General features: G+C 44.5%; 1 protein-coding gene and 1 long non-coding RNA gene across 3 annotated transcripts in view; both read left to right on the top strand.

The window, feature by feature from the left end:
* LOC147022599 (uncharacterized) overlaps positions 1–26,014 on the top strand; it is a 160,851-nt gene that overhangs the window by 79,952 nt on the left and 54,885 nt on the right. The window contains exon 3 of one of the 2 annotated variants that reach the window (XR_015059677.1): positions 819–836. The exons of the other annotated variant lie outside the window; for it this stretch is intronic. This is a non-coding gene — a long non-coding RNA (uncharacterized LOC147022599). Of the gene's footprint in view, positions 1–818; positions 837–26,014 lie in introns of those variants that run through there. 2 annotated transcript variants of the gene reach the window in all.
* The window catches only part of LOC147022600 (uncharacterized), a 50,958-nt gene continuing 35,851 nt past the window's right edge, over positions 10,908–26,014 (top strand). The window contains 1 exon segment of the mRNA XM_085887139.1: positions 10,908–10,992. Coding sequence (XP_085743265.1) covers positions 10,908–10,992 — 85 coding nt within the window.

Raw genomic sequence — 26,014 nt, 5'->3', positions numbered from 1 at the left:
AAATATACCATTAATCATCACATACCTTCAAGTGGACGTCATATAAAAGGAAGTGATACATGTCAGATGAGCTATTTCATTATCCACCCACCTTGCTCTTCATTGTGGGTAAGACATGTACTCGAACCTCCAAGTTGTCAGTCTCACCATCCTCAGGATGTATGATTGACCACCAGAGATTAGCACAAACTAAGGGCTGGATTCCCAACTAATAGGTTCTCAACTATGAGGCTATACATTAAGACAAACAGATTTTGCCCCAAGTCTAACTCCTCTTGACTCAAGATGTGCTCAACCTTCCACCAAATTTAAAATTAGTCCACATTTACTGAAATAAAATTGTTTGCATTATATTTACACAAATTCGAGTTTCATAAACAACTCCAATTATAACTTCCATGAGAGCATTAAAGATTTCTTGCAGCAATCCAAAGTGCTGATTATTTTCATCGGGATTGAAAGGCAAGAACCAGTTCTCCCAACATATCCACCGTGACACAGTCCTCGTATTTCATTTGAAAGCAATTTTGAAAAAAATTCCTCCAACAATGAATGTTTCTGGAGTGAGCGCCAGTGTGTGAGAACCCGACTTGCTTCTCGATGAGAATAAATAATTTATGAAAAGATTGTAATATTTCGGATGAAGATATGCCCATGGTATTCCCGTTGCAAACAAATGGGAGCACATGAAGAGAGTTTAATGCTTTCCAGACTTCTGCAGCTTTATAACTTGTTACTTATGCTGTGAAGTTTAAAAATACCGCTTACTGTTTTCGTAACATTACATCTTCTGTGTTAAAAAATCTTTCACTTTGTAGGTGGCAGTTCTTGGCAGGTTTGGCTGTTTTTGCCTGTTTCGGTGGAAAAAAAGAAAGAAAACACGGATGGAAATACTAGACCAGATATTGAGTATGTTTTGTTCATTCTCATATTTGCAGATCACAGAGATACCTGCAGTCTCCTTGAAAGCTCATTCCCTCTTGGCTCGCCTCTTCCACTTGGCCTCGTATTGAGGCTTAGCTTGGTGCTTTGAATAAGAACAGCTGGGCAATTTGATGGAAAGGCAGCAATTTATGTTGCCTTTGAAAAACTAAAGATATCAATGGGGTCGATGCTTTTCCTAGGTGATGCAGACACGTATTACATTGCTTGGAATCCTGCCCGCAATATTTGCTTGCACAGCAGTCCGGATTGTTCCAATTTCATCGGAGCGCTGTGTGCCTAAGAGGAGAGCTTTGAAAGCGCTCGATGTCCACAACTCATTGGGGGCAAAATAACTGGCTTTAGAATTGAATCTTTAGAAATAGAGTGGAGAAAGATCAAAGCTGAAATACAATCCGCCAATCGTTCTGGTTAATGTTCGGCATGGGCGACGCAATATCATTTGTCATAGACACTGTGAAACTATGATCGGGAAAACTTTACTTAACATGTGTTTGAAGGACTTTTTGAAGATGTAGACAAATAAGCGACCCGTGATTCCTCAATTGTATGTCTTTCCAAAATTGTATTAAATTTAAAGATAAAGATAAACACAATATCGTAACTGGAAAGAGCAATCAGAGATTGTAGACCCTCGCCAAGATTTATTTTGTGTGGCAAATAAATGGAAGGATGTATGAAATGAAAGGTCGTTGCTTGTAAATTAAAGGTCTAAATGGTCTAGTTGTAAATGTGTTAAGGTCAAAGGTCTGAAAAGTTGTAAAGATTAAATGGTTGAAAGGTCTGAAAAGGTCTAAATGGGTCTAAGGAGTTGAAATGGTCTGAAGTTTCAACTATCTGAAGGGGTCGAAAGGGTCTCAAAAACATCTAAAAAGGGTCTACAGGGTATGAAGAAGTTTGAAGGTCTAAAGGGTAGAAAGGAGTCTTTGAGGTCTTTAGCGTCTAAAAAGGATCTAAAGGGTCTTAAAGGTCTAAGGGTTCTCAATGGTATAACGGGGTCTATATGGTTTTCGGGTTCTTATGGATGTTAAGGATCTCAAGGGGTCTAAAGGTATATAGGGATCTAATGTAATTAATAGAAATACTCACATTCGGTGCGGACAAACAGACAAACAAACAAACAAAGGACCCAAATGCAATACCCTATCCTGCGATGAGGGTAATTAGGGTTTGCATGTATATGTCTGCAAAAGCTTTGTTTCTGAAGCAGATGTACATATGCTGTTCTTGCATGGTATTTTTGTAAGATATCTCGTATATATCTTCTATGGAAGAATATTTTTGGACGTTTGATGATTGACTGTTATGTTTCAACCAATGACTTGTGTCCATTTGTGTGACTCCTTTAAATCGATCCATTTGTTTTGGATGCCTTTGAATAGGCCTTTTATTGGCTTTGCAGCATGCTTTAATACTGGGGCCTCTGTAGTAAGGAATGTTTTGTAGATTGTGGGCTTGAAACCACAAGCGCCGTCGTGCCGAATACGAACTGTGGCCTAGCAACCTCTTGTCCACTTTTCAATCAGTGAAATAAAGGGATGTCTCGACCAGGAGCTGAATCATTGAAATTGATGAGTTTTCCGAGAAGTGGGTACCATAGATTTGTTGAGTTGCCTGAGGAATGGCAGAGGTCGTTGTTAAAGCCATAATTACGGCTCTATCCGATTATCAGTGCTGCATCATTTCTACAGTATACTCTAACACATTTTGAGTGGAATTGTTATCAAAAAAAGCAAGACCCAAGTACCAGTACATGGATCTTCTCCCAAAGCAGGAGTTCCATTTCAATAAATTCAAGGTTTTGGCTTAACATCAGTAGATGCGACAAAAGGCAGTGAATGCATGCATGGCAGAGGCTCGAGATTGAATGTTCTCCACCTGTGTTCTCGGCCATCTGGGAAACTTTAGCCTTGAATATTTTTTGTTTCATTTCCAAAGACACATGCAGGGTCGGACAGCTGGGGAATCAATAATACAGCCTCACAGAATTTCACTCTTTGAGCACAATTTCACAGGTGCTACAGCACAGGTGGTGGGACGTAGGTGTCAGATTGCCGAGAGTCACTTTATGGTGTGATTTAGCCATCCGGATTTGCCTTTTGAATGATGTGATATATAAGCCTGGAGTGAGATCTTGGCGGTCTAAATACTGGTTACTCAAAGCACACTTTCCTCAAATAGGCAAGGAATGTTCCCATTAATTCATCATTCTTTGTGTAATTGCATACCAACATTCCACAGGCAAAAATGTGTTGTTAGTTTTGCAAATGCCTCAGTCATGGGAGGAACTATTTGGAGGTTATTCTTAATGAGGACGCAGGAATTTATCACCTTATGAACAGTTACTGCTAAACTACCTTTACAAAACTACTGACACTAGATTTCATGAGCAAGATTAGTTCTTCATTATACTTTTGAAAAGGGTTGCTCCAACCTAAGCAAGTTGTACACAGGTCAACGAGTCAGAAATGGTAAACAAAATAATTCTCCATGAAAATATGTGCATGAGTATGATAAATCCGAATGGAGTTGGAATATCTCTGAAAACAATTTATTTCTCCACATTATAAAACTACCCACAATGCTAAGTGCCGTTTCGATATGCTTTAATTCCAAATCTCTTTTGGCTGCCCAGCAAACAAATGTACAAGTCAGAAAAACATTTTATAAAAGTGAAAAACGTGTAGGGATGGAATCCCTTGGGTAATGCTGGATGGAAGCTAGGTACTGTTGGATCTCACCCCTTACAAAGGGAAGAGTCCAGTGGTGTAGTGGTAAAAATTTATGTGGGTAACCATAGAGTCACGGTTTAGGTTACTGTCAATAGCTGCAGACTGTTATTTTTTTTACTCGGAATTGGGTCGGAATCCTGAGTTTGACATTGAAGAAATATCGACGTAGACCGATAATGTACCCGAGGGCACTTCAATAAACTAATGATATATCATTCCTCTATAACGGTCGAGTCTGGCTATGGACCCACCCAGGTCTGTCATTTATTATAAGAAATTAAAAAAGTTACTGCCTAATTTCAGTGCATTTACTCACTTAATTCTTTGGAAAAATAAATTAAGTGAGTCAATGCTGAGGTGATGAAAAAAATGTGGGTAAACTCTGTTGACGTGCATTTATGCAGGACTATAGCATAGGAAGAGATGGAAGGCGAAGAATAAAAGCGATAAATCACCTTATTTGTTCAATGCACTGTTGCTTAATACTTGGTTCCTTCGGAAAACAATAAATGCTACAGGTATGACCCTCCAATTGATGATTACAATCTGGAAAGAAACCGGAAACACTATCATCTTCACCAAGCTATGACGGCCATATTCTAAAAACAGAATTTTTTGTCATGGTACGGGTACAATACCCAAGAGAGAATGTTGCATCCTTCTGTTGGAATTATTGTAATTGCTTCAGCCATTATTGTGTTTGGCAGGTATTATTGTGACATTTATCAACAAAATTCTGTAGATGAACAAATTGGGGATTTTGCAATGTCTCGATCTGATACTTTAGTGATGTATCTTGGCTCATTCTTCATTCGTGTTCGTTATGAAAACGTTTGAGAATAAAAGGTATGCCTTTTAAATGCTTTTGATTTCACTCTGTCGTAGTTTGTAAGGGTATCGTATTGTACACGTTTGAATGGATGACCATTTTTTCCCCGTGTTATCCCTACATATGGAGTATAATTGCATGCCATGATACACATCTAGATACAGGTTGATCTCACGTATACACGGTTTATAAAATACAATCTGCTTCTACATTCATGGTCCTTTTTTTTCACGTATTCCTTGGGTTTTTCACGTTTTTGCAGGCGTATTCGCAATACGTTTTGTTTTTGGTTTTTTTTGCGTGGGTTTTCACATGATTTTGCAGGCGTATTCGCGATTTTTCACGGGATTTTTGATTTTCCCTCATGAATCAAGAACCACCAGGAACCTATCCCCCTTTTTCCATTGAAACAATGCCCCGCTATTCGCGCATTGACTATTTGTGGCATTTTCCAGTAACATATCCCCCGTGAATAGAGGGGTCTGACAGTATATACAAGCCCCATGTATTTATTTTCGGTCACGGAGGAAGTGACTTCATATTCACAAAAATGACGTCGTGACTGCCTTCATCCCATTTGTTGGACAACTCGCCAGACTTTGCCACAATCAAAATCATATGCCACCATTTTGTGAAGCATCATCGGCCTTGGTGGTCAGTCTATGGCCCAGTGCAATTGGAATTGTCTCAGGTCAATAACCATGATGTATCATCATCATCATCATCATCATCATCATCATCGTCGGCGTCGTCGTCGTCGTCGTCGTCGTCGTCGTCGTGATGATGATGATGATCATCATCGTCGTTTTGGTTTATTGGGAACGTGAAACACTGGACAAGGCAGTCCGAAGACTATTTGTCAAGTTTGCGATCATAAAACAGTGCGTCATAAAACTTTAAAAAAAAACTTAAAACTCATAAAACAGACCTGTGGTAGCTTGTACATGTTGCTGTGTTTGAGCCTGGGGAGTAACTGCTGGAATGTATCTGTCTGAGTTCTTCCTGACATCTTTGTTATTTGTTGCCTTCCAACTTCTTTCTCTTTTTAATAAATTTTTCATTTCATAATTCTCTTCATTCATTTTTTTTTCATCATTCTCTTTATTCATTCTAATTCTTGCTTTTTCTTTTCTTTCATCTCTTTTACTCGATTCCTCTCTCGTTATCTATCTCTCTCGAAGGAGAAGTGAATTCTTGCAGAAAGTTTTCTGTAAGGCTCACTTGGCTGCACCTGGATAGGTTTGAGGGTTGTGGAGTAACGTCTGAAACCCGAATCCTATACAGGTTCCTCCTGATGACTCCTTCTTTGCTCTTTCCTTCTTCAGGTTCCTTCTTGGTCTTACGCTTCATTACAAATATATATATATATATGTAATATACTGTTGTGGTTCTCGGAACCGCATGCCTCCAACGCAATGGCATCCAACATATAGTGGTCCCAAGACAGTTATTCCATTAATATACGTTTAGATAATCCCTTCCCTTTTGTCAAGTGGGTCGAATTGGATGTGCGTTGCGGGGATCTCATAGCTAGGTTTGCTTACACCACTAACTTAATTTATACTCTTCTTTTCTGCTTATCCCTGAGGTAAATCGGATTTTGAGTACTCGCGTAGGCCAGCAGGCACTGCGCTCGGACATCTGATCGGCATAGCGCAGCACAGCGCAGAGCTGCCGTCCTCAAGCAATCTCTCCACCCAACTTTCGTGGCAAGTCATAGAGTATGCTCGGCAGCTCGAGATGATCATCTCGAGCTTCCAATGATCTGGGATGAGATTACTGGTTGCATTGAAAAAGCATACGAATGAATATTTCTTAAAGAGCCTGCACGGATGTGGTTTTCACAACACAGAAGCAAATGACCCAATATCGGCGAGAGCGTGGCTAGTAGCTTGGTGCCAATATTCACATTGTCAGAGGTCGATAATTAATAGGAAAACAACAACTATGCCATGTTGTATGGAACACAAGCGTGCAAGATACGGGCGGCACGTTCTTTCCCACCTATTTCTGGATTTCATTATATCGGCATCTTCTTTTCCCTCCATTTCTCCATCTGATACTCATGTCTATATTATTTTTCATTCCAAACCTTAATCTAATTATTATATCCGATCGTTCCCCTCAATTCCTGACATAGATCGGAGTTGGCCCCATGCACACGATAGCAGAATTAGGCGGACCCGCACACTGGTCACGTGCTTAATGGCGGATCCACGCGCACTGTATGGAACGTGCTTGAAGACAGACCCGTGCACCGCTCGCGACACTTTATTATCGTACACCTCAGGGCACGAATGGCACACATCTTACTGTCTGCGCATGGGTTTGCCATACATCTTACCTTCGATCCTCGCTGGCGACCGCAGGTGTTTCCCGTGGATGGGGACATCTTCTTGCCTCTCCGGCTGGCAAAGCCACGATCAGGCAGATGCGTGCTGTGCGGCCGGATCGCTCGGGCCACGTGGCACACCATGGAGCAGGCACATTGACCAGCGCCAAACGCAGGTCGCCATGACATGGTCCGGGAGATCGGTGCAAGGCAATTCATGTCGTGGAGTTCGGTGCAGGGCGATTCATATCATGGGGCTCGGAGCGAGACGATTCCACAGCTTGGAACCATCTGACCGGAAGTGAAGTGGAGCCGCTTCCGGTCATGGCGGCCGGCCCGTGTGCTGGCCGGGGCCAAACCAGAGAGCCCGATTCGGGTGACGACACATTGCTTCGGGTCATCGTCCCTACCCCGCACCACTGGATCTATAAAAGGACGGGTTGCGGGGCAGTGGAAGAAGAGTCGTCGTCTTTCCTGCTCGTTGTTCCTGCTTGTCGTTCCTCCCCGTTGTTCCTGGATCGTTTGAGCGTCATTCCTGCTTTCTTCACTCTTGTCGGCTCGTTGGCCCAGCTTAGGATTGATAACTCCGCCTTCTTCACCCTCCCTTCTGTCGTCATCGCCTGCGACTCTGCCTCCACTTCTCCACTCACACTTCGCTGACTCCACACAGCCACCTGATCCCGTATACCACTCCTCCCACTCGCTCTCGACTGCGCCTTCTCCACCCAAGTCCCTCCCTTCATGTGTCATTCTCTGGGCCGACGCTAGCTGCACGAAGCAAGAAACGGCACGCCAGCTGTCAGGAAGGTATCGCCCAGCGGAGCATCCCCCCCAAACGTATTGGTGGTGCGATCGGGCAACCGTGCAAGGTATCGTGCAAGACCGTTAGCCTCATGTCCTCTCTTCCTTTTTCTCTTCATTAACTCCTCTTCATCGGGTTGTGTGTGTGTGTGTGTGTGTGTGTGTGTGTTTGTTTATTTTTCTTCTGGCGCCTGTCCTCGTAAGTTAAGATTGCAGAAGATTATTATTATTATTTCGTGTTAAGTCTGCTTTGGTAAGTTGCTTGTATTATTGTCGCACATCACGCTTCTTTCTATTCCTGCATTACACACACCAATAAAACTATTCACTGTACCACATAATTTTTCTGACCTGCTTGTAAATAAATAATTATTAGAAATGTATCCAGCTCGTTTTTGGTCTGTTCTTTCATTGATCCAGCATGGTCCGAATCCAAGCTTCGCCGGGACTTTATTCCCAAACAATCCATTCCTTTTGGCTGGTACGGCCTTGGCAATGTCGCTCGGCTGCATCCGATCCAGTAAAGTGATCCGATTCGGATAAGGCGTACCGAGGGCATGTTCCCCAGAAATTAAATCACGTGATTAATTAGGTAACCCAGTTAACCCATAGACAGGAGGACCCTAGGTCACGCGGTTCACGGTTATTGGTGTTCACGGTCAGTTAGCGATCCGCCGCGTCATGGAATTATCAGTGTGCGATGGCATACAATTCTGGGGAGGCTGGTGGGACCGAGATAGCTTTCGCCCCTGGTGCTCTTCTCACCCGACCCCCGTCCCGCAACAATACGTATATATATATATATATATATATATATATATATATATATATATATATATATATATATATATATATATATATATATATATATATATATATATATATATATATATATATATATATATACATATGCAGTGTTACAGCTATGGGTACGGAGTGTATTATGAGGGTGTATAATCCCCGTTTGTCCTCAGAAGAGCTGGACCTGGGGTCACCACTCACAATTAACTTTGTGGTACGGTGGATTAGTTTACAACCACAAACGCCAAACAGTTAACCACGAGTTCCAGTGTTCACCGTCTAATTTTGCCTTTTAACTAGAGGTCACGTGGCTTCCTGAACGGGGAGCGCGACCTCGGTAAAGCACCAATCTTATCTTGATTAGATCTTAATTAGGGCGGCTGAGTGTTTAACTGCTGGTGCGTGCTGACTATTACAGGTCAATTAGTTTGGGTATTACCTCCCAGCCTATCTAAGTTCGGATAATGCTGGATCATTGGAAGGAAAGGTCAAGCACGGACAGGTTGGAACGTCAACAAAGGAATTTATTAATAAGGAAAAATTAAATAAAAATAACTTTTTGTTTCCGTTTGGTAAAATAAGGTAATTCAAATCAATAAAAATGATCGCAAGCAAATAAAGAATTAATCAGGCACTGATAGAAAAAGACACAAAGAGCAGATGCTTAGCACGATGTCGTACTTAACAATTAAACATGAGACAAGGGAACCAAGCTGATCATTCAGGGGGGAAGAGAAATCCAGTCTCGCTCACCAAATAGAAGTCGTCATCCATCAAATAAAACGTCCTGAAATGTGTGAGCATGCCATGTCCATTGGCATTGCCCAGCCTTGCCATGCACCAACTCACAAACAGGCTTGAACGCCAGTCGACGTCACCCCCAAAAATCAGGTACGCCAACAGCAGGTCTCGAGCAGAACCAGCATTAACAGTCCGAGCGTCACCCATGGTCAGGAGCCACAACCGACGGACAGTTGTTAGGAGCTGTGAGAAGCTGAGGCGCTGTGAGAAATGGTAACGCTGCAAGGCCGTCACCAACTGTCGCCAGCTCACCAACCGTCTGACTGGAACCGGCCTAACAGCCGTCTGACTGGAACCGATGAAACAGCCATCTGACTGGAACCGATGAAACAGCCATCTGACTGGAACCGATGAAACAGCCATCTGACTGGAACCACCGAAACAGCCGTCTGACTGGAAATTATGAGCAACCATCTCCCAAAGCTGCCAGAACTGCAACCAGCCACCGCCAACCGACTCTCAAAACCGTCAGAATCGCACCCAGCTATCGCCAACTGACTGACACCAACTGACTGACTCCAACTCACTCACTTACTCACTAGAAAAAACGGTCCTCTCGTCCTTTTTTATAGGCGGCCAATCTGGGCAGACCCTCAAGTAGACTTCAGTCAAATCCACCTTTCCTATTGGCGCATTGTTGCGCATGACAAACTGCCAGTCTTGCGATCATTCCTGGCCTACGATGCCATGCTTGTGGTGCTGGATGAATGGCATGAAGCAGCCATTTGCCAGAATTACCGAGCGAAAATATGAAGCGTTCATAAAACGTCAACAACAACTATCACCTCAATGTTCAGCCCGATATGAAAAAGAGCCAGTTAGTGTCCATAGAGCTGCTGAACGGGTTGTCAAATGTCGATGGAAAAAGGCGGGTGTCGAGGCTATTTTGGGCTAACGGCTATCTCACATGCATGAATGTGTCTGTCGTAGAGAGAAAAAGGAGCTTTCCATAAGAGAGCGAATCTTTTCTTTACCCTTCTCAATGCATCACATTTAGAATCCCACCAGACATGGGGATAGGTCCATCCTGGACATGCATTTAGGGAAATAACTGTCTGAGGACCTAGATGTTTGTATGCATTGATCGGATCAGATTCTGAAATCCGTAACGGTATTATGCATCACAATAAATATATATATAAAATGCAAATTAGCCAGAAATAAGGAGATATTTTAAATTACAATGAACGGTATCCAAGCTCAGAGTCCCCACGGCTCAAGGCTTGCTCAGCCTGGGCACACTGGGTACATAGCACAGAGCGAGCACCACTGATGTCTGTGTGCCCAGGCCTTGCAAATGGGCTGTGAGAATGGACATGGAGATGGAGAGCAGAGGAGCTGCCGGCTCGGAACTCGCGACTGTGCACCCCCCACTCATCAATATGAGACATTCCACTCCAATGCCTGGAGCACTTTGATCGTCCCGACGGCGAGCGAGCTCTGAGTCCTGCGTGAGCACCACCTGCTCGGATGCTCTTCCTTTTGGGCCTTGGCCCTTGTCCCTGCGTCCTCCTTTCATGACCTTACTCGATTCCACCATTTTCTCGGGTTGGCCCGGTTCAGCCGCAGCAAAGCCACGCCAGGGGCACATTCAACGGATCGGTCATCGGCTCGGCGATGGACTTGAAGAGGTTTGGGCCACGTGGCTTGGAACAGCTTGTCAAGTGAGATGCATGCACGGGCATGGCCGTCCTGCAAGCTGCATCCTCAAAATAACCTGGAAGTAGCAGTGACACAGCACAAGTTCCCTGCAAGTCAGTGGTCTTTGTCTTCTACCATCTCCTCTCCAGCCCTGCCCTCCCACCCCCCACCTGCTCTGTCTGTGATCTGTCCCCCCATATTTCCTCAGGGCACTCAAGGTTCACCAAAAACCCCCTTTTGGTGAAACTGCCAAAATCAAGAATCACTGCTCACCTTCACTTTTTCATTTCTTTTTTCCTACCTCTGGAACAAACTCCCACACTCTCTTCAATCCCTGTCCTCCCTCCAGGTCTTCAAAACAGCTGTCCACCACCATCTCATATATTCCCCCATCCAAAACCATGATACCGCATTAGCAGCACAGCCGCTCTTTTTGGTTGGTGTCTCTATATGTGAGTTGCAGAAGGTGGAATGGAGTCCTCCCAGGCCTCGAAGTATCCATCTTCGTGTGTGCGTATGCACGAGTATATATACATATATGTATATGTATATATATATATATATATATATATATATATATATATATATATATATATGTATATGTATGTATATATATGCATGTTGCTGATCTGCCTTCTTCCATCTTCCCACAGAGATGTGTCCATCTCAAGCTCTACAGGGCAGAATGCAAACAGCAAATCGTCCTGTGTCTGAATCCAATGGTCCATGTTAGCTTTTCACCTTCACTCATAGTCAGATAACCTAGAGGTATGTCCACTCACTTCTGAGCTTTCACGGCTGGTTTTGAATATCAACCAAGCTGCAAACTGTCTTTCTTGTGTTTCAAAGGCAGGGCGAGACATCAATGTGTGTGTCTTTCCTCGGATGGACGTTAAACTGGGTGTTCCATCTGCTAGCATCAGTTGTTGGATGTTACAGGTCCCTCGTAAAGAGCAGGAGAGTTATCCTCGTCAGCCTGAACGAGTTACAAATTCCTACCTGGACTGCAGGTACCAAGTCATCTGGTCTCCTGAGAAGTTCCTCGACACCAGATTACATTGCTTGCTATCTCAGAGTGTCGTTGATCTCCAGATAGCAGCTTGTACTCGATGAAACAATTGACCAGGTGGTTTGTATGTCACGTGAACGGCTTTCTTCGGATATGAAGAGCAAGCAATCATACGTTTGACATTTTTCTATCTCTGGAGCAATATTTGAGACGGCAACAAGTTCCACTCCTTTCCTCTAGACTTTTAACTCATTCATCCATCATAACTTTTTTTTTTTATCAAACCCCATCTACATCTGCACTGTGTTTTATCTTGCACGATGCCTTTTGGCAGTGCCCATCCAAATCAAATATCCATTCAGATCGTTTTTCCATCCCTACGTGCCCCCCACCAACGCTTTTATGTTTCAGCTCCCTCTTCAGTCGCTCAATTTTATAGGCAATTCTATTTGATGACCATTTTCATTTAAGAGCTATAACTCAAATAATTATTGGTTCTCTCTTCGAAAACCCACAGGACCAATTTGTGTTTAGAAATGGGTCGAAACAAGCAGGTCACGTTGCTCTGGTCGCAATTTTTTCAGCCAAACTGTATTTTTATGATGACATTTTAGGATATTTATTGTGAACTTATGTCTGTGAGTCCAGAGAAAAACATAACTGAGCGAAAAGGAGAGTTTACAAAATAATTATACAATATTGTTGCTATGAAAATATATGGTGGTTATTGTGGTTTCCATGAGGAACATTTCTGATTTATACTTTACGAGCAAATACCACCCGTCGCTTTGCTGACGGGAACACTGAGATTGGGGGGAAAAGAGGGGTTAGATAGAGAGGGGTGGGGGGGGAGAGTGAGGAGATGGAGGGGAAAAGAAAGAGAGATAGAGATAAAGATATGTGTATATATATATATATATGTGTATATATATATATATATATATATATATATATATATATATATATATATATATATATATATATATATATATATATATATATATATATATATATATATATATATATATATATATGAAGAGCGGAGGGAAGACAGAGGGAGAGAGATAGATATAGATATATGGGTGGGGAGAGATGGGGGTGGGCGAAGTGAGGAGGGGAAGGTGTGGGGAACAGTGTGAAGAGAGAGGAGGGGTGCAGGGGTAGAGGGGGAGGGAGAGGAGGGTGACGATGGAGAGAGGGGGAGAGAAGAGGGAGGGAGAGTGAGGAGGGGTGAGCAGGGGGGGGGAGCTAGAAAGGAGAGGTGAAAGAGGAATGGGGAGAGCAATGCCTCACCACACGTTGCTTTCCACTCCGGGAGGGAGGGAGTGTGTGGAGGGGACAGAGAGAGAGAGACAGACAGAGACAGACAGACAGACAGATTAGTAAACAGAACGATGTTATGCTGAAACGCACACGCACACACACACACACACACACACACACACACACACACACACACACACACACACACACACACACACACACACACACACACACACATCTAGTCTAGATTATAAAGCAGGAGTGTCCGTCTATCCGTCCCCAAATTACTCCCTCAGTTTTGGGGCTAGCTCCGTCAACCCATCTGTGGAACGTTTTGGGGTCCCAGCCAGTGTCCTTTGGTGGGTGTAGGTTTCATAAATACTTCAATACAATTATGATTTTGAGGAAGCATTGACAATGGGGAAGCATGGTAATTTTGTGTGCTAACAGACATTGAAGCCGATAACACGAGAAAAAAATCACAGAACTGTTGCAAAGCATCAAAAAATAAAAATACAAATAAATGAAAGATCAAATGCAGGTGAGCGACCCGAGACAATGGAGAAGCACGGTTTGCATGCTTACACGATGTGTAAGCACACCACGCTAGTATATAGAAATACATGGAAACAAAGGAATGTCAGTGTGTGTGTGTGTGTGTGTGTGTGTGTGTGTGTGTGTGTGTGTGTGTGTGTGTGTGTGTGTGTGTGTGTGTCTCCCCCATAACTGCAAAACCATGAAACTTAGCAGCCTGAAACTTTGCATGCATCCAAGGAAGTGCATGAGTGAAAATTGGGTATTTGGTTTAATTAAAACACCCCTTCTCAAGACAACCAATGGCCTTTTTTAATTAGTCACGGCTAAAAATATTGTCACCCTTGCACTTTTTTCAAATAACTCATAATTTTCTTCCAAAATAAGTTGAAATTAACAAAAGTATTTTGTCTCCATACATCTTTATTTCACTGTTAATATTACAGAACCTTTGTTTTTGATTCAGAACTTCATATATCCCTTTACATCAGGAAATAAAAATAAATGGCATTGACAAAATTATTGACACCCTCGACTTAATATTTGGTAGCACAGCTTTTGGACAAAATACCTGCAGTCAAGTGCTTGCTGGAGCCATGAATGAGTGTCCTACACCTCTCTACTGGTAGTTTGTTCCACTCTTTCTGTGCAAACTGCTCTCGTTCTCCAAGATTTGAAGGGTGCCTTCTCCCAACTGTTGTTTTCAGATCTCCCCACAGGAGTTCAATGGGATTTAGATCTGTACTCATTGCTGGCCAGCGTTTTGTCTTGAACCATTCCTGAGTGCTTTTTGAAGTGTGTTTGGGGGTCATTTTCCTGCTGCAAGACCCATGACCTTGGACAGCGACCCAGCTTTCTGACACTGGGTTCAACATTGCACTCCAAAATGCCTTGGTAGTCTCCTGATTTCATGATGTCATGCACACATTCAAGGCACCCAGTGCCAGAGGCAGCACAGCAACCCCAAAACATCACTGAACCTCCTCCATGTTTGACTGTGAGGGAGGTGTTCTTTTCTTTGCAGGCTTCGTTTTGTTTTCTGTAAACAGAGATTATGTTCTTCACCCAAAAGCTCTAATTTGGTCTCATCTATCCACAGGACATTCTGCCAGAAGGATTTTGGTTTGTTTAGGTGTGTTTTGGCAAACTCCAGTCGAGCTTTCTTTTGCCTCTCTCTCTCAGCAGTAGGGTCCCCCTGGTTCTCCTACCATCAAACCCCCTTTAATTGACTTGGTGATGGATGGTGCTGTCGGAGTTGAAACTGTCGTACCTTGTGTCTGAAGGTCAGCTTGAATCTGGCAGTTGATGGAGGTGTTTTCTCCACCATTCGAACACTCCTTCACTGCAATCTTTGATCAACCTTTCTCTTGTGGCCACATCCAGGGAGGTTGGCTATAGTGCTATGTGCCTCAAACTCCCTGATAACATTGTGTACGGTGGACACAGGAACATCAAGGTCTCTGGAGATGGACTTGTAGCCTTGAGATTGTCCATGCTTGGCTACAATCTTGTGTCTGATCTCCTCAGACAATTTTCTGGTTTTCTTTCTTTTCTCCATGCTTATTGCGGTACACACAGTGACACAAAACAGCAGAGTGACTCCTTTTCTCCATTCAAGCTGGTTGAATGAGTGATTTTTTTTTTATATTGCAGGCACCTGTAACTCATCACATGTGAGTTTAATTCCAAAGTAAAGGAGAATCACCTGCTTGAAATCTAATTATTTCTAACAACTTCTAAAAGGTGACAATAATATTGTCTGGGCCATTATAGGATTTCTATGTGGAATAAGCTAATATTTTGTAATTTTCAGCTTTTTTTTTTGTTTTGTTACACAGCAAACCAAATAAATACATTTGAGAATGCCGAAATATTTTTTAATTTCAACAATTTTCTGGAGGAAATGGTACATTATTTTAAAAAAGTGCAAGGGTGCCAATATTTTTGGCCACAACTGTATATCCTTTCTCAGGCGATCCTCAGCCACCTTGCTCTCTGAGGTCTCAAGGCGTATCCTGGGTGACCTCATTGGGGTTTGAAGCTGCCACGTGTTTTTGGCCTGCTCAACCATGCCTTGACTTGGAACAGGCCGCAATGATTTCTTAACAATTAGGTTGTTGTTTTCACTTTCCTCACTCATATTATCGAATGCCTATTCATCATATCTACAAATTGCTTGGTACATTGCAACGCTTCTAAACACACGGAGATGTCATCGTTCATGGCTTGACATTTCCGGCATCTTCGGGAGGTGTATGTTTAATGTGTAGCTAATCACATGCCAAAGGAGCCGTTTCTTATCAACCGTTTCAATTGAGTGCTTAAGCCACTTTGCAAGCACTCTCCAAACTGCTTGGTTGTTTCTTTTGGTAAAATGCGTCCACCCCAGGTGTGTGTGTGTGTGTGTGTGTGTGTGTGTGTGTGTGTGTGTGTGTGTGTGTGTGTGTGTGTGTGTGTGTGTGTGTGTGTGCGTGCGTGCGCGCGTGTTTGTCCTCCCAAGGCAGGCTCAAAGCATCCACCTTCATTTCAGTAAGGGGTCACGATTCATGGACAAAGCTGTGAAGTTTTCTCTTCTCAAAGTTTTGTGCCGAAGGCTATCTTCAGGATCGTCGCTGAGCCCCAGACAGCTTCCAACTGCAGTTCATTTGTAATAACATTCCCAGGGATGGTTTTTAGCTCACCTGTAAAGTAGTTCCAGGAAGCTTATGGCATGGCACATCGTCCGTCCGTCCATCCGTCCACAAATACTTGCAACTTCTTCTCAGAAGCTACACATACGATTTCAATGAAATTTGACCACAAACTTCATCATCCGTGATGGCATTAAAAAAGGGGTCTGAAGGGGTCTACAGAGGGAGTTTACGGGGTTGGGTAGGGCAGGGGGGGTAGTGGGTTGCCCCCCCCCAAAGAGGTATTTGCTTTTTTTTCTCAGAAACGATACACAATTCCGATAAACCTTCACTACAACCTTCATCACCCATGACATATCAATGTTTGTTCATGACATTAGAAAAATCTACTCCAAGGGGATTTAAGGGGGTTGCCCTCCAAAATATGTATTTGCTTTCTTCTCCAAAACTACACATACCATTCCAATGAAACTTGACCACCATCTTCACCACCCATGATGTACTAAAGTTTGTTCACGACATTAAAAAAATTGCGGTCCAAGGGTTCTCCGGGAGGGTTTCCCCGCCAAATATGTATTTGCTTTCTTTTCTGAAGCCACACACACAATTTCGATGAAACTTGACCACAACCTTTATCACACATGATGTACCAAGGTTTGTCCATGGCATTAAAAAAAGCATCCACAGGTATTTACTGTCTTCTCCGTTATATATTTTGTGGGTCATCCTTGTCTACCAGTGGTTGCCTGGTTATCTTATCCAGCCACGACCAGGTGAGTGCCCAAGAGTACTGCCCCTATTTTTAATATCTCTGTGAGGTTCTTTGTCATCATTGCTGTAGGTCCAGCTATCACAGGTACAACTTTGGCATTCTTCAGCTTACAGCATCTTCTCACTTCATTGTTGAGGTCTTTGTGTTTGGTAATTTTCTTGATTTCTGTATTGTTAAGCCCAAAATCACTGGTATGAATGCCTCAATCAGCAATGCCTTCTTATCCTTTTTGTACATAAGTGCAATATCTGGTTGCAACGCTTTGTTTTCAATGTTCACGCTCGATGGGATCATTAGGTCAAACGTGAGCGGTACTTCCATGTTTTCAGTGATTGTTTTTGGTTCATTTTCCCACAAATTTTCTGGAACTGGGATATCAATGTTTTTGCAGATGTGCCAGTGGATTACTTGACAAACTCTGTTGTGTCGTTGTGTGTACAGCTGTTCTGACGCGAGTTTGTTGTTTTTGCGTGTGTTCGGTCATTAAGCATAACATATCATTCTCTTTACGAAACCCCACTTCCACCCCTCATCTCTCTCTCTCTCTCTCTCTCTCTCTCTCTCTCTCTCTCTCTCTCTCTCTCTCTCTCTCTCTCTCTCTCTCTCTCTCTCTCTCTCTCTCTCTCTCTCTCTCTCTCTCTCACACTCACACTCACACTCACACTCACACTCACACTCACACTCACACTCACACTCACACTCACACTCACACTCACACTCACACTCACACTCACACTCACTCTCTCTCTCTCTCTCTATCTATCTATCTATCTATCTATCTATCTATCTATCTATCTATCTATCTCTCTCTCTCTCTCTCTCTCTCTCTCTCTCTCTCTCTCTCTCTCTCTCTCTCTCTCTCTCTCTATCTATCTATCTATCTATCTATCTATCTATCTATCTATCTATCTATCTATCTATCTATCTATCTATCTATCTATCTATCTATCTATCTATCTCTCTCACTCACACACTCCCTCAGTGTAGAGCAACGTTTGGTGAGGCATAGCACTCCCCATCTCACCCCCTTTCTAGCTTACCCTCCCTCCTGCCTCCTCTCTCTCCCCTCCCACTCTCCTCCCCTCCCTCCTCTCCCCCCTTAATACCCCATCAGTGAAGCAATGGGTTGTATTTGTTAGTACATACCTGAATGTACAATATCTCTCATATGAGCACTTGTGAGAGGACTGATGTGACCGAAGCATTGCGACCTGTTCCAAGTTCTGTTACAGTAACAACACACACACACACACACACACACACACACACACACACACACACACACACACACACACACACACACACACACACACACACACACCCTTCAGAGACTTGGGGTGGGACCATTTACAATCCACGCTATCTACCTCACAAAGGTCTGCCTGCATGCATGTATGCTTGTACATGCAGCAACCTTTGCACTCCTCCGGTCGGCTCACTCTGAATCTGTTCCGTACTTGCTACAGTCCCCTCAACAGAGGGGGAAGAGTTGAGGAGCAGGGGGAGGGGTGAGAAAGAGTGGGTATGGGTGGGAGAGAGTGAGTGGGATTGGGAGGGGGAGAGAGGGTTGGGAGGGAGCGAGAGAATGTTGGGATAGGGGTGAGAGAGGGGATGGGGAGAGGGATTCCGGCAGATGTGACGCCCAGTTTAACATCCGTCCGAGAGACGGCATGCACATTCATGAACCACCCTGCCTGTGAAACACTGAGATGACAGTTCATAGGTGGGTCAGGATTCAAACTCAGGCGAGATAGCGCTTCCAGCGAGCATCCGTACCTCTCGCCTTTCCTGCCGTGATGTGGTGATTCATTACTTCATAACAACAGAAAACATTTTTTACTCATTGTGACCAAATAATTTATTTTGCCTTCCTCCCTCCTGAATTGAACCTTGGTATTGCCATTGAAGCTTGAAGAACGCACACCAAGTGGCTTCACCAAGCACTCCACAAAACGGTTGAAGAAACTTTAAGAAAAGAAATGTTTAATTTTTATTTGTATTTATCTATGCCGAAGAAACGGGTCGTATAATGGAAGAACACACAAAGTGGGGAAACATCATGTAAAATAAAATTTCAAATTTTCAGCAAGCCAGCCACCGCCTGTTACACCACAGAACAACATGTGGCCAATGCAGGCGAGTGGCACCTGAACTTTGTTGAAGTCAATCAATATGGTATTCAATGACTTTGCGAATATTGTAGAATACTTGCCAAGTGGCTTAAGCACTCAAGGAGGCACTCAAATGAAACGGTTGGTGAGGAATGGCTGGCTTGGCAAGCAATGATCACTCTTATTAAACATCTCCCGTAGACGCCCAAGCAATGTCCGAATTGGACAAATGAACACTTTTCATATATCAGTCGGAACTGCTGCCAAGTTCAATTCTGGAGCTGAAATTTTGTAATTTGGCTTAGTTTCAGAGATTATAGAGGTTATGGCATGTGTGGAAATGAAAGAAAGCTCGGAACGCTGACGTATCCATGCCTTTATAAGCATTGCAATGTATCCAGCGATTTGTAACTGTGATGGACAGGCATTCGATATGAGTGAGGAAAGTGAAAAAAAAACTTTATCGTAAAGAAATCATTGCAGCCTGTTCGAAGTTAGGGCATGGCTGAGCAGGCAAAAAAAAAAACGTGGTGACTTTGGTCCCCAGTGAGGTAATGAAGGATATGTCTTAAGACCCCATAGAGAGCGAAGTGCCTAAGGATTGCCTGATGAAGGATATAATTAAATAAGGCCATTACTTATCTTCGAAATGGGTGTTTTAATTTACCCAAACACCCAATTTTCACTCTTGCACTTCCTTTGAGCTCCCTTACTATGCATGCAAAGTTTCAGGCTGCTATGTTTTATGGTTTTGGAGTTATGGAGGACACACACACACACACACACACACACACACACACACACACACACACACACACACACACACACACACACACACACACACACACACACACACACACACCAGTATAGACTGGTGCTGCCAGGCATTGCCACATCCTTCTTTCCCCTCCCTTATTCCGCCCCTTCCGTTGCCTCCTCTCACCCACCCCCTCCCTACAGATTCCTACCCCACCCCTTCCCTTCAGTTCATCCCAATACCTTCCCTCCGAACTCCCACACCACCCCTTCCTCCCCAATTCACACTTCCCCTGACCACTCCCTCTGGACTCTCACCCCACCCCTTCCCCTTCCCCTCCCTCTCTCATCCCAACATACCCTTGCCTCCCCCCACCCACCCCCTCTCCTGACTTCCACCCCACCCCTTCCCATCCCTCCACCCACCCCACTACCTTCCCTCCATACTTTCACACAACCTATTCCCTTCCCTCCTCCCAGCTCTCCCCACACCTCCCTCTAGACTCCCACGCCACCCTTTCCCCTGACTCCTCCCACCCATTCCCCTGCCTCCTTCCACTCCACCCCCTCCCTCTAGACTCCAATCCCACTCATTCCCCTCCCACCCCACTGCTGTCGCCTAACTTGTCTTGCAAACGAACGAACATTGAAGAATAGTACTAAAAGTTGAGCAACAAAGACATTACAAATATTTAAGAAAAAGGACAAATAAAGCAAATGGAAAGATAAAATAATGGTGAAACAGTGACGTGTTCCATTACCAAGCATCTTGTAGAGCACTCACCAAGTGTCTTATGCACTCGAACAAGCACTCCAAAGAAATGGTTGATAAGGAACGGCTGGCTTGGCAAGTGATTAGCGATTCGTACTTCTGAAGATCGGGCATTCGATGATGCATGGAGTTCACTTGTGCCTTTGCTTGACTAATTCTGATCCTCCCATGATGTTAATCAGTCTTTTAGTTTGATATTTTATATAATTTATTTTTTCTTCCCAACTCTTCCCAACTCTTCCCTCACGGTGGACATAACACAAGCACGGCTGCGGAAGCCTTCACGGCTATCCTGCTGATTAATTATTTTTGTTGTACTCAATGAAGTTACACTTTTGGTGCATTCCTTAGTCTTTTCTTTACTTAATATAATTGCCAGAAACATATAAAAAGCTAAGTTTAATGCTTTGGCTCAATGGAGGAGGACAGCCTTGGTTATTAGATACCGTATATGCTTGGTTATAAGAATCGGTAATTTCTTTAAATTTTCAGATTTCACTCCAGGTTTTGACAGATAGTCAGTTACTCCACAGATTCTGATCAAATAACCTGAAATCATATTTCGATAATATACTTTAATTAGTCTGCGAGAGTAGATTGTTTCCAAGTCGAGGCTTTTTGAGTATGCCGAATCAAAATGGCAGCGAAGACCCCTGCGAGGTGAAGCTGGGCTGACCAAGGAGAAGCCTTTCATGAAGGTAAGCAGTTAATTATCTTCAAAAGGGAAAAAGGGGTCTTTAGATTGACCCAAACACAGTTTTTATTCGTGCACTCCCTTTGAGTTCCCTGAGTATGCATGGAAAGTTTTGGGCTCTGAGATCAGGTGAGGTATGGGAGCATGCGCCAGAACAGCGCGTCACTGCATCCACTTTCCGCCGGTACTCCAGTGGCCTCCGTCTGCCCATCCCCCAGGCAGATACTTGACACATCCCCATCTCCTTGAGATGCCAATCAACCTGCTGCAACCACGAGGCACGTGGTCGGCCCATTGGCATCCTCCACTCAGGAGACTCCCTCGCTGAGAGAATCTGGTGAGCAGGATCAGCGTCAGGAAAACGAGCCACATGTCTATACAGCTGCAGCTGATGCTCACGGACTATGCAGGTAACAAATCTCATTTGAGTGTCTCTCGGCAACCGCTCATTGGACACAACGTCCGACTAGCGATAGCCAAGGATTCTCCGAACAGACCTGGTACCAAAGGAATTAAGTCTCAGTCTCAGATCCTTGGTCAGAGTCCAAGTCTCGGATCCATAGAGCAAGACTGGAAGCAGCAAGGACCTGAAGACTCAGACTTTTGTCCTCCCGCACAGGTACCGGCAGCCCCACACCCCATTATCCAGTGAATCCATGACTCCCCAGGCCCGACCCAGACATCTATTGACCTCTGACTCACAGCTAGCAGAGACATGAATATCACTGCCAAGGTAAGTGAATCTCTCCACGACCCCAACATGCTCACCACAAACTGACACAGACCGGACAGCAGCATCCAAGATGTCATGGAAAGCCTGGATCTTAGTTTTGACCGAGGAAACCCGAAATCCCAGCGGCTCCGACTCCTCATTCAGCACCTCGAGGGCCCCTGAAAGGATATCTAAAGTCTCCGCAAAGATGACTGCATCATCTGCGAAATCAATGTCAGAGATCTTGACATTCCCAAACGATGCACCGCAGCTTGATCTCTCCGACATCCTCCCTAGAATCCTGTCCATACAAGTGCTGAAAAGTGTGGAGGCCAGTACACACCCCTGACAAACTCCAATAACAACTGGAAATAAGTCAGAGATGGTACCACCACACTTCACAGCACTCTCAGTACCAGAGTGGAGTTCAGACGTCAGATCGATCAGTTTTGGTGGCACCCCACGTAGACCTAGAATCCTCCAGAGGGGATCCCGATTCACTGAATCAAATGCTTTACAGAGATAAACATAGGCTGCAAGCAGCCCCTGCCCAAACTCTCGTCTGTGTTCTGAGGACCTGAAGAGCATGGATACGGTCAATCGTTGACCTCTTTGGTCTAACGCCTGACTGCTCTGGAGGCTGGTGCTCAAGCAGATGGTGGCGAACCCTATCAATAATTATCCGAGCAAAGACCTTGCCGGGCACTGAGAGCAGTGTCGCCCCTCGGTAGTTGTTGCAGTCTTGGCGATCACTCTTCCCTTTCCAGAGAGGGACAACAAGGCCCCTCTTCCAGTCAGTTGGGATGATGCCTGTGTTCCAGGCAGACCACAGAACTGCATGCAACGACACGAGTGCAGTATTTCCACCAGCTTTTAGAAGTTCAGCATGGATGCCACAGATCCCTGGAGCTTTATCCCATTTCAACCGGTTCACCGCAGCCTGTGTTTCCCCAAGCGAAGGTGGACCACAGTTGATTGGGAGGGTCAATTGGGAGGGATCACAGATGATCACAGCAATAGGGAAAATAACACCCCTGACATCCAACTCAACAGCTGGTAGATAAGCTTGGAACAGTTGCTCAAAGTAACCGTCCCAGCACACCTTCATTTCGTCTAATCTGTGAAGAGCCCACCACCCTCTGCTCTAACTGCAGTACACCGAGGGATGGGCTTGGATGAACGCAATGCGCAAATTCCCCTGTAAGCAGGACGAGAATCACTTGACCACAGGTGATGCTCTACCCCCTCACAGATTCCTCGCACATTGGCCTCGTTGTCCACCCAAAGTGCACATACAGTTTTACGCCTCAGCTCCCTGAACAGCTCAGTTCTGCCATTCAGCCTGGCCCTGTGATCTGGTCAATGGTATCCAGTGTCCCTTGAGAGACAAAATTATTCTTTGCCCTACGGTGAGTTCCAAGACATCCACTAGCAACATCAAGGACTGTGGTCTTGAAGGCACTCCACAACTCTTCAGGACCTCCCAAAGCACCCAGACCCCCCAAATCTCTACTCAGCTTGTTCGCAAACTCCTCAGCTACCCTCTCATCCTTGAGCTTGCCAACATCCAGCCGAGGCAGGGATGGTACCATTCTCCTGGATTTAAGGTGCAACTTCAGAGTTGCTACAAGCTGGTGGTCAGTATTGAGGAACTGATCACTTTGGTAGACCCTGCGGTTCTGGATCATCCTCCAGTGACCATCAACGAGGACATGGTCAATCTCCTTTGCCACACCACCAGCGTTGGAATACCAAGTCCAGCGATGAGCTTATGGGCGTTGAAACCATGAACCAGCCACCCTAAGTCCATGACTTCTTGCAAAGTCAAGGAACTTAGTGCTATTCTGGTTCATAGTTCCTGACCCATGGGGACAAATACACATCTCATAACCATCCCTATCAGTTCCAGTCGATGCATTGAAATCCCCCAAGGCTAGAAGTGTATCTCGTCTGGGGCACTGATGAACCACAGACTCAAGCGTGGCGTAGAATGCATCCTTCACAGTGAGATCACTCACTTCAGTCGGAACATAAACAGAGACCAGGGAAATGACACCTAAGGAGTAACGAATCCTTAGTCTCATAATACGCTTGTTGACCAGTGTTACCTCAATTGTCATTGGAGTCGGCTTATTGGACACAGCTACAGCGACTCCTTGGGAATGGTAACCATCAGAGCGACCAGAACAATAGTAGGTATAACCACCCACCATGATCTCACCGCACTCCGGTCCCGAACCTTAGAGAGTGCTGCAATACCGATGTTCAAACGCTTGAGCTCAGCTGATAACAGAGACAGGTGGTCATCCTCTCTTCGGGATAGGACATTCCAGACACCCACCCGAAGGGACCGCCTCAGGCTAACCCAAGGAGACCGCCGTCTGGTGGACGACACCTCAGCACCACTCCGACACACTCTCCCGCAATCTGACCCAGGGTTGTTACCCCGTGGTTTCCCTCCTATCATCAAAGATTGGGGGTCCCAAAGGCTTTGCCCCAATCCCGTCATCCGGTGAGCTGCCCTGCGAAGGGAAGCTGCACAGGAGGTACTTCCACGGAGTGGGTTTTCAGATTTCTTTGCGTTTTTGTGTTTTGTGGAATGAAGGGTTTTACGGTGGCTGGAGTGCAAATCCTGCCACCAACCTCCTAATAAGAAGTAACCCAGTTGCAGGAGGACATCCGCAGACACAGTTGGGTACTCGATATGGATGGCCGTTGGCTCACAAGGAGCTCCTCCACCCTTTGACAGGTTTTGTTTTTAATCCTGCTGGGTGTCCATATCCAAACACCCTCCTCACCAAAAAAAACCTGGTGGGGGAGACAGTTTAGTCACTGACAACCCTACCATGGATCAGGTTAGTACAGGTTTACATGATACCTGAAGTCAGTCACAGATCTAATCTGGCCTGACCTGACTGCTCCGAGGTTTCATGGTTTTGGAGTTATGAAGGACGCACACAATTATTATTACGGATATGTGTTCTTGACATAGTCTTGGTGGTACTGGTGAAAGCCATAGTTTTAACAGTGTCAAGATGGTGACAACCAATTGTGGACATCTCCTTCACCAATAATCGATCTTTCAGAGGGCGACACTCCATTGTTGGGTGTGGGAATCTCCCCTGAGCAGTGATGGGAATCAAAGCCACATCGGTGAGGGCATTACAACAAAGTTTCACCCACTCCACCACCAACCAACCAACTCAAGTAATGTACAGCTTTTAATAATAATGGAGCTGGGAGAAACTGGGCCAGTCGGTTTAACTTCAGGAGGGCATATTACGAATGGCGTTGCTCTTGGCCAGTAGTTTTATTCCCAAAATTGTAGTTTCTCAACCACAGTAGAGTGGCTAGAGCTGTTGGATACATTATAACAGACATCCTGCTCTATTCCGACAAAGCAATAAGGCATACGGTCATATATATCTTAAGTCATGTACTTCAAATATATCTCAAATTTTCACATTAGCCAGGCTTTATAAAAGTCGGTATACATTATATCAATAAAGACAAGAGCAAAACCTCATAAAGCACTGAAAGATAAATAATGGTTTCCATTCATCAAAAGTATCGCATGTCTGATCCCTTTCACAAACCTTTTGATGACCCATCTTTTACAAGAGCCCATGTAACGTTCTTAACAGAGGGGATCAACATTTATAAAATGATGATGGGAATTGTTTCATCAGAAAATCCCATGAGGGAAAGTGGTGGGGAGATTGGGGGGGGGGAGGGGGGTGGTGGGCATATATATTGTGTTTTTGGGGTACTTGGAATTAGTCAAACTGGTTAGTTGCATGATGGAGTTCATTGACTATCTGAGGCTGGTTTTCAACATATGACACCACTGGGCATCTCATGAGATGCCTTGTTTTTCTGATA

The sequence above is a fragment of the Eptatretus burgeri genome, chromosome 7 (assembly GCF_056783735.1).
Source record: "Eptatretus burgeri isolate ZD-2024b chromosome 7, Ebu_testis_v1, whole genome shotgun sequence".
Classification (NCBI taxonomy): domain Eukaryota; kingdom Metazoa; phylum Chordata; class Myxini; order Myxiniformes; family Myxinidae; genus Eptatretus; species Eptatretus burgeri.
Note: the sequence above shows the minus strand (reverse complement) of the source record. Positions and strands in the feature narration are given on the sequence as shown.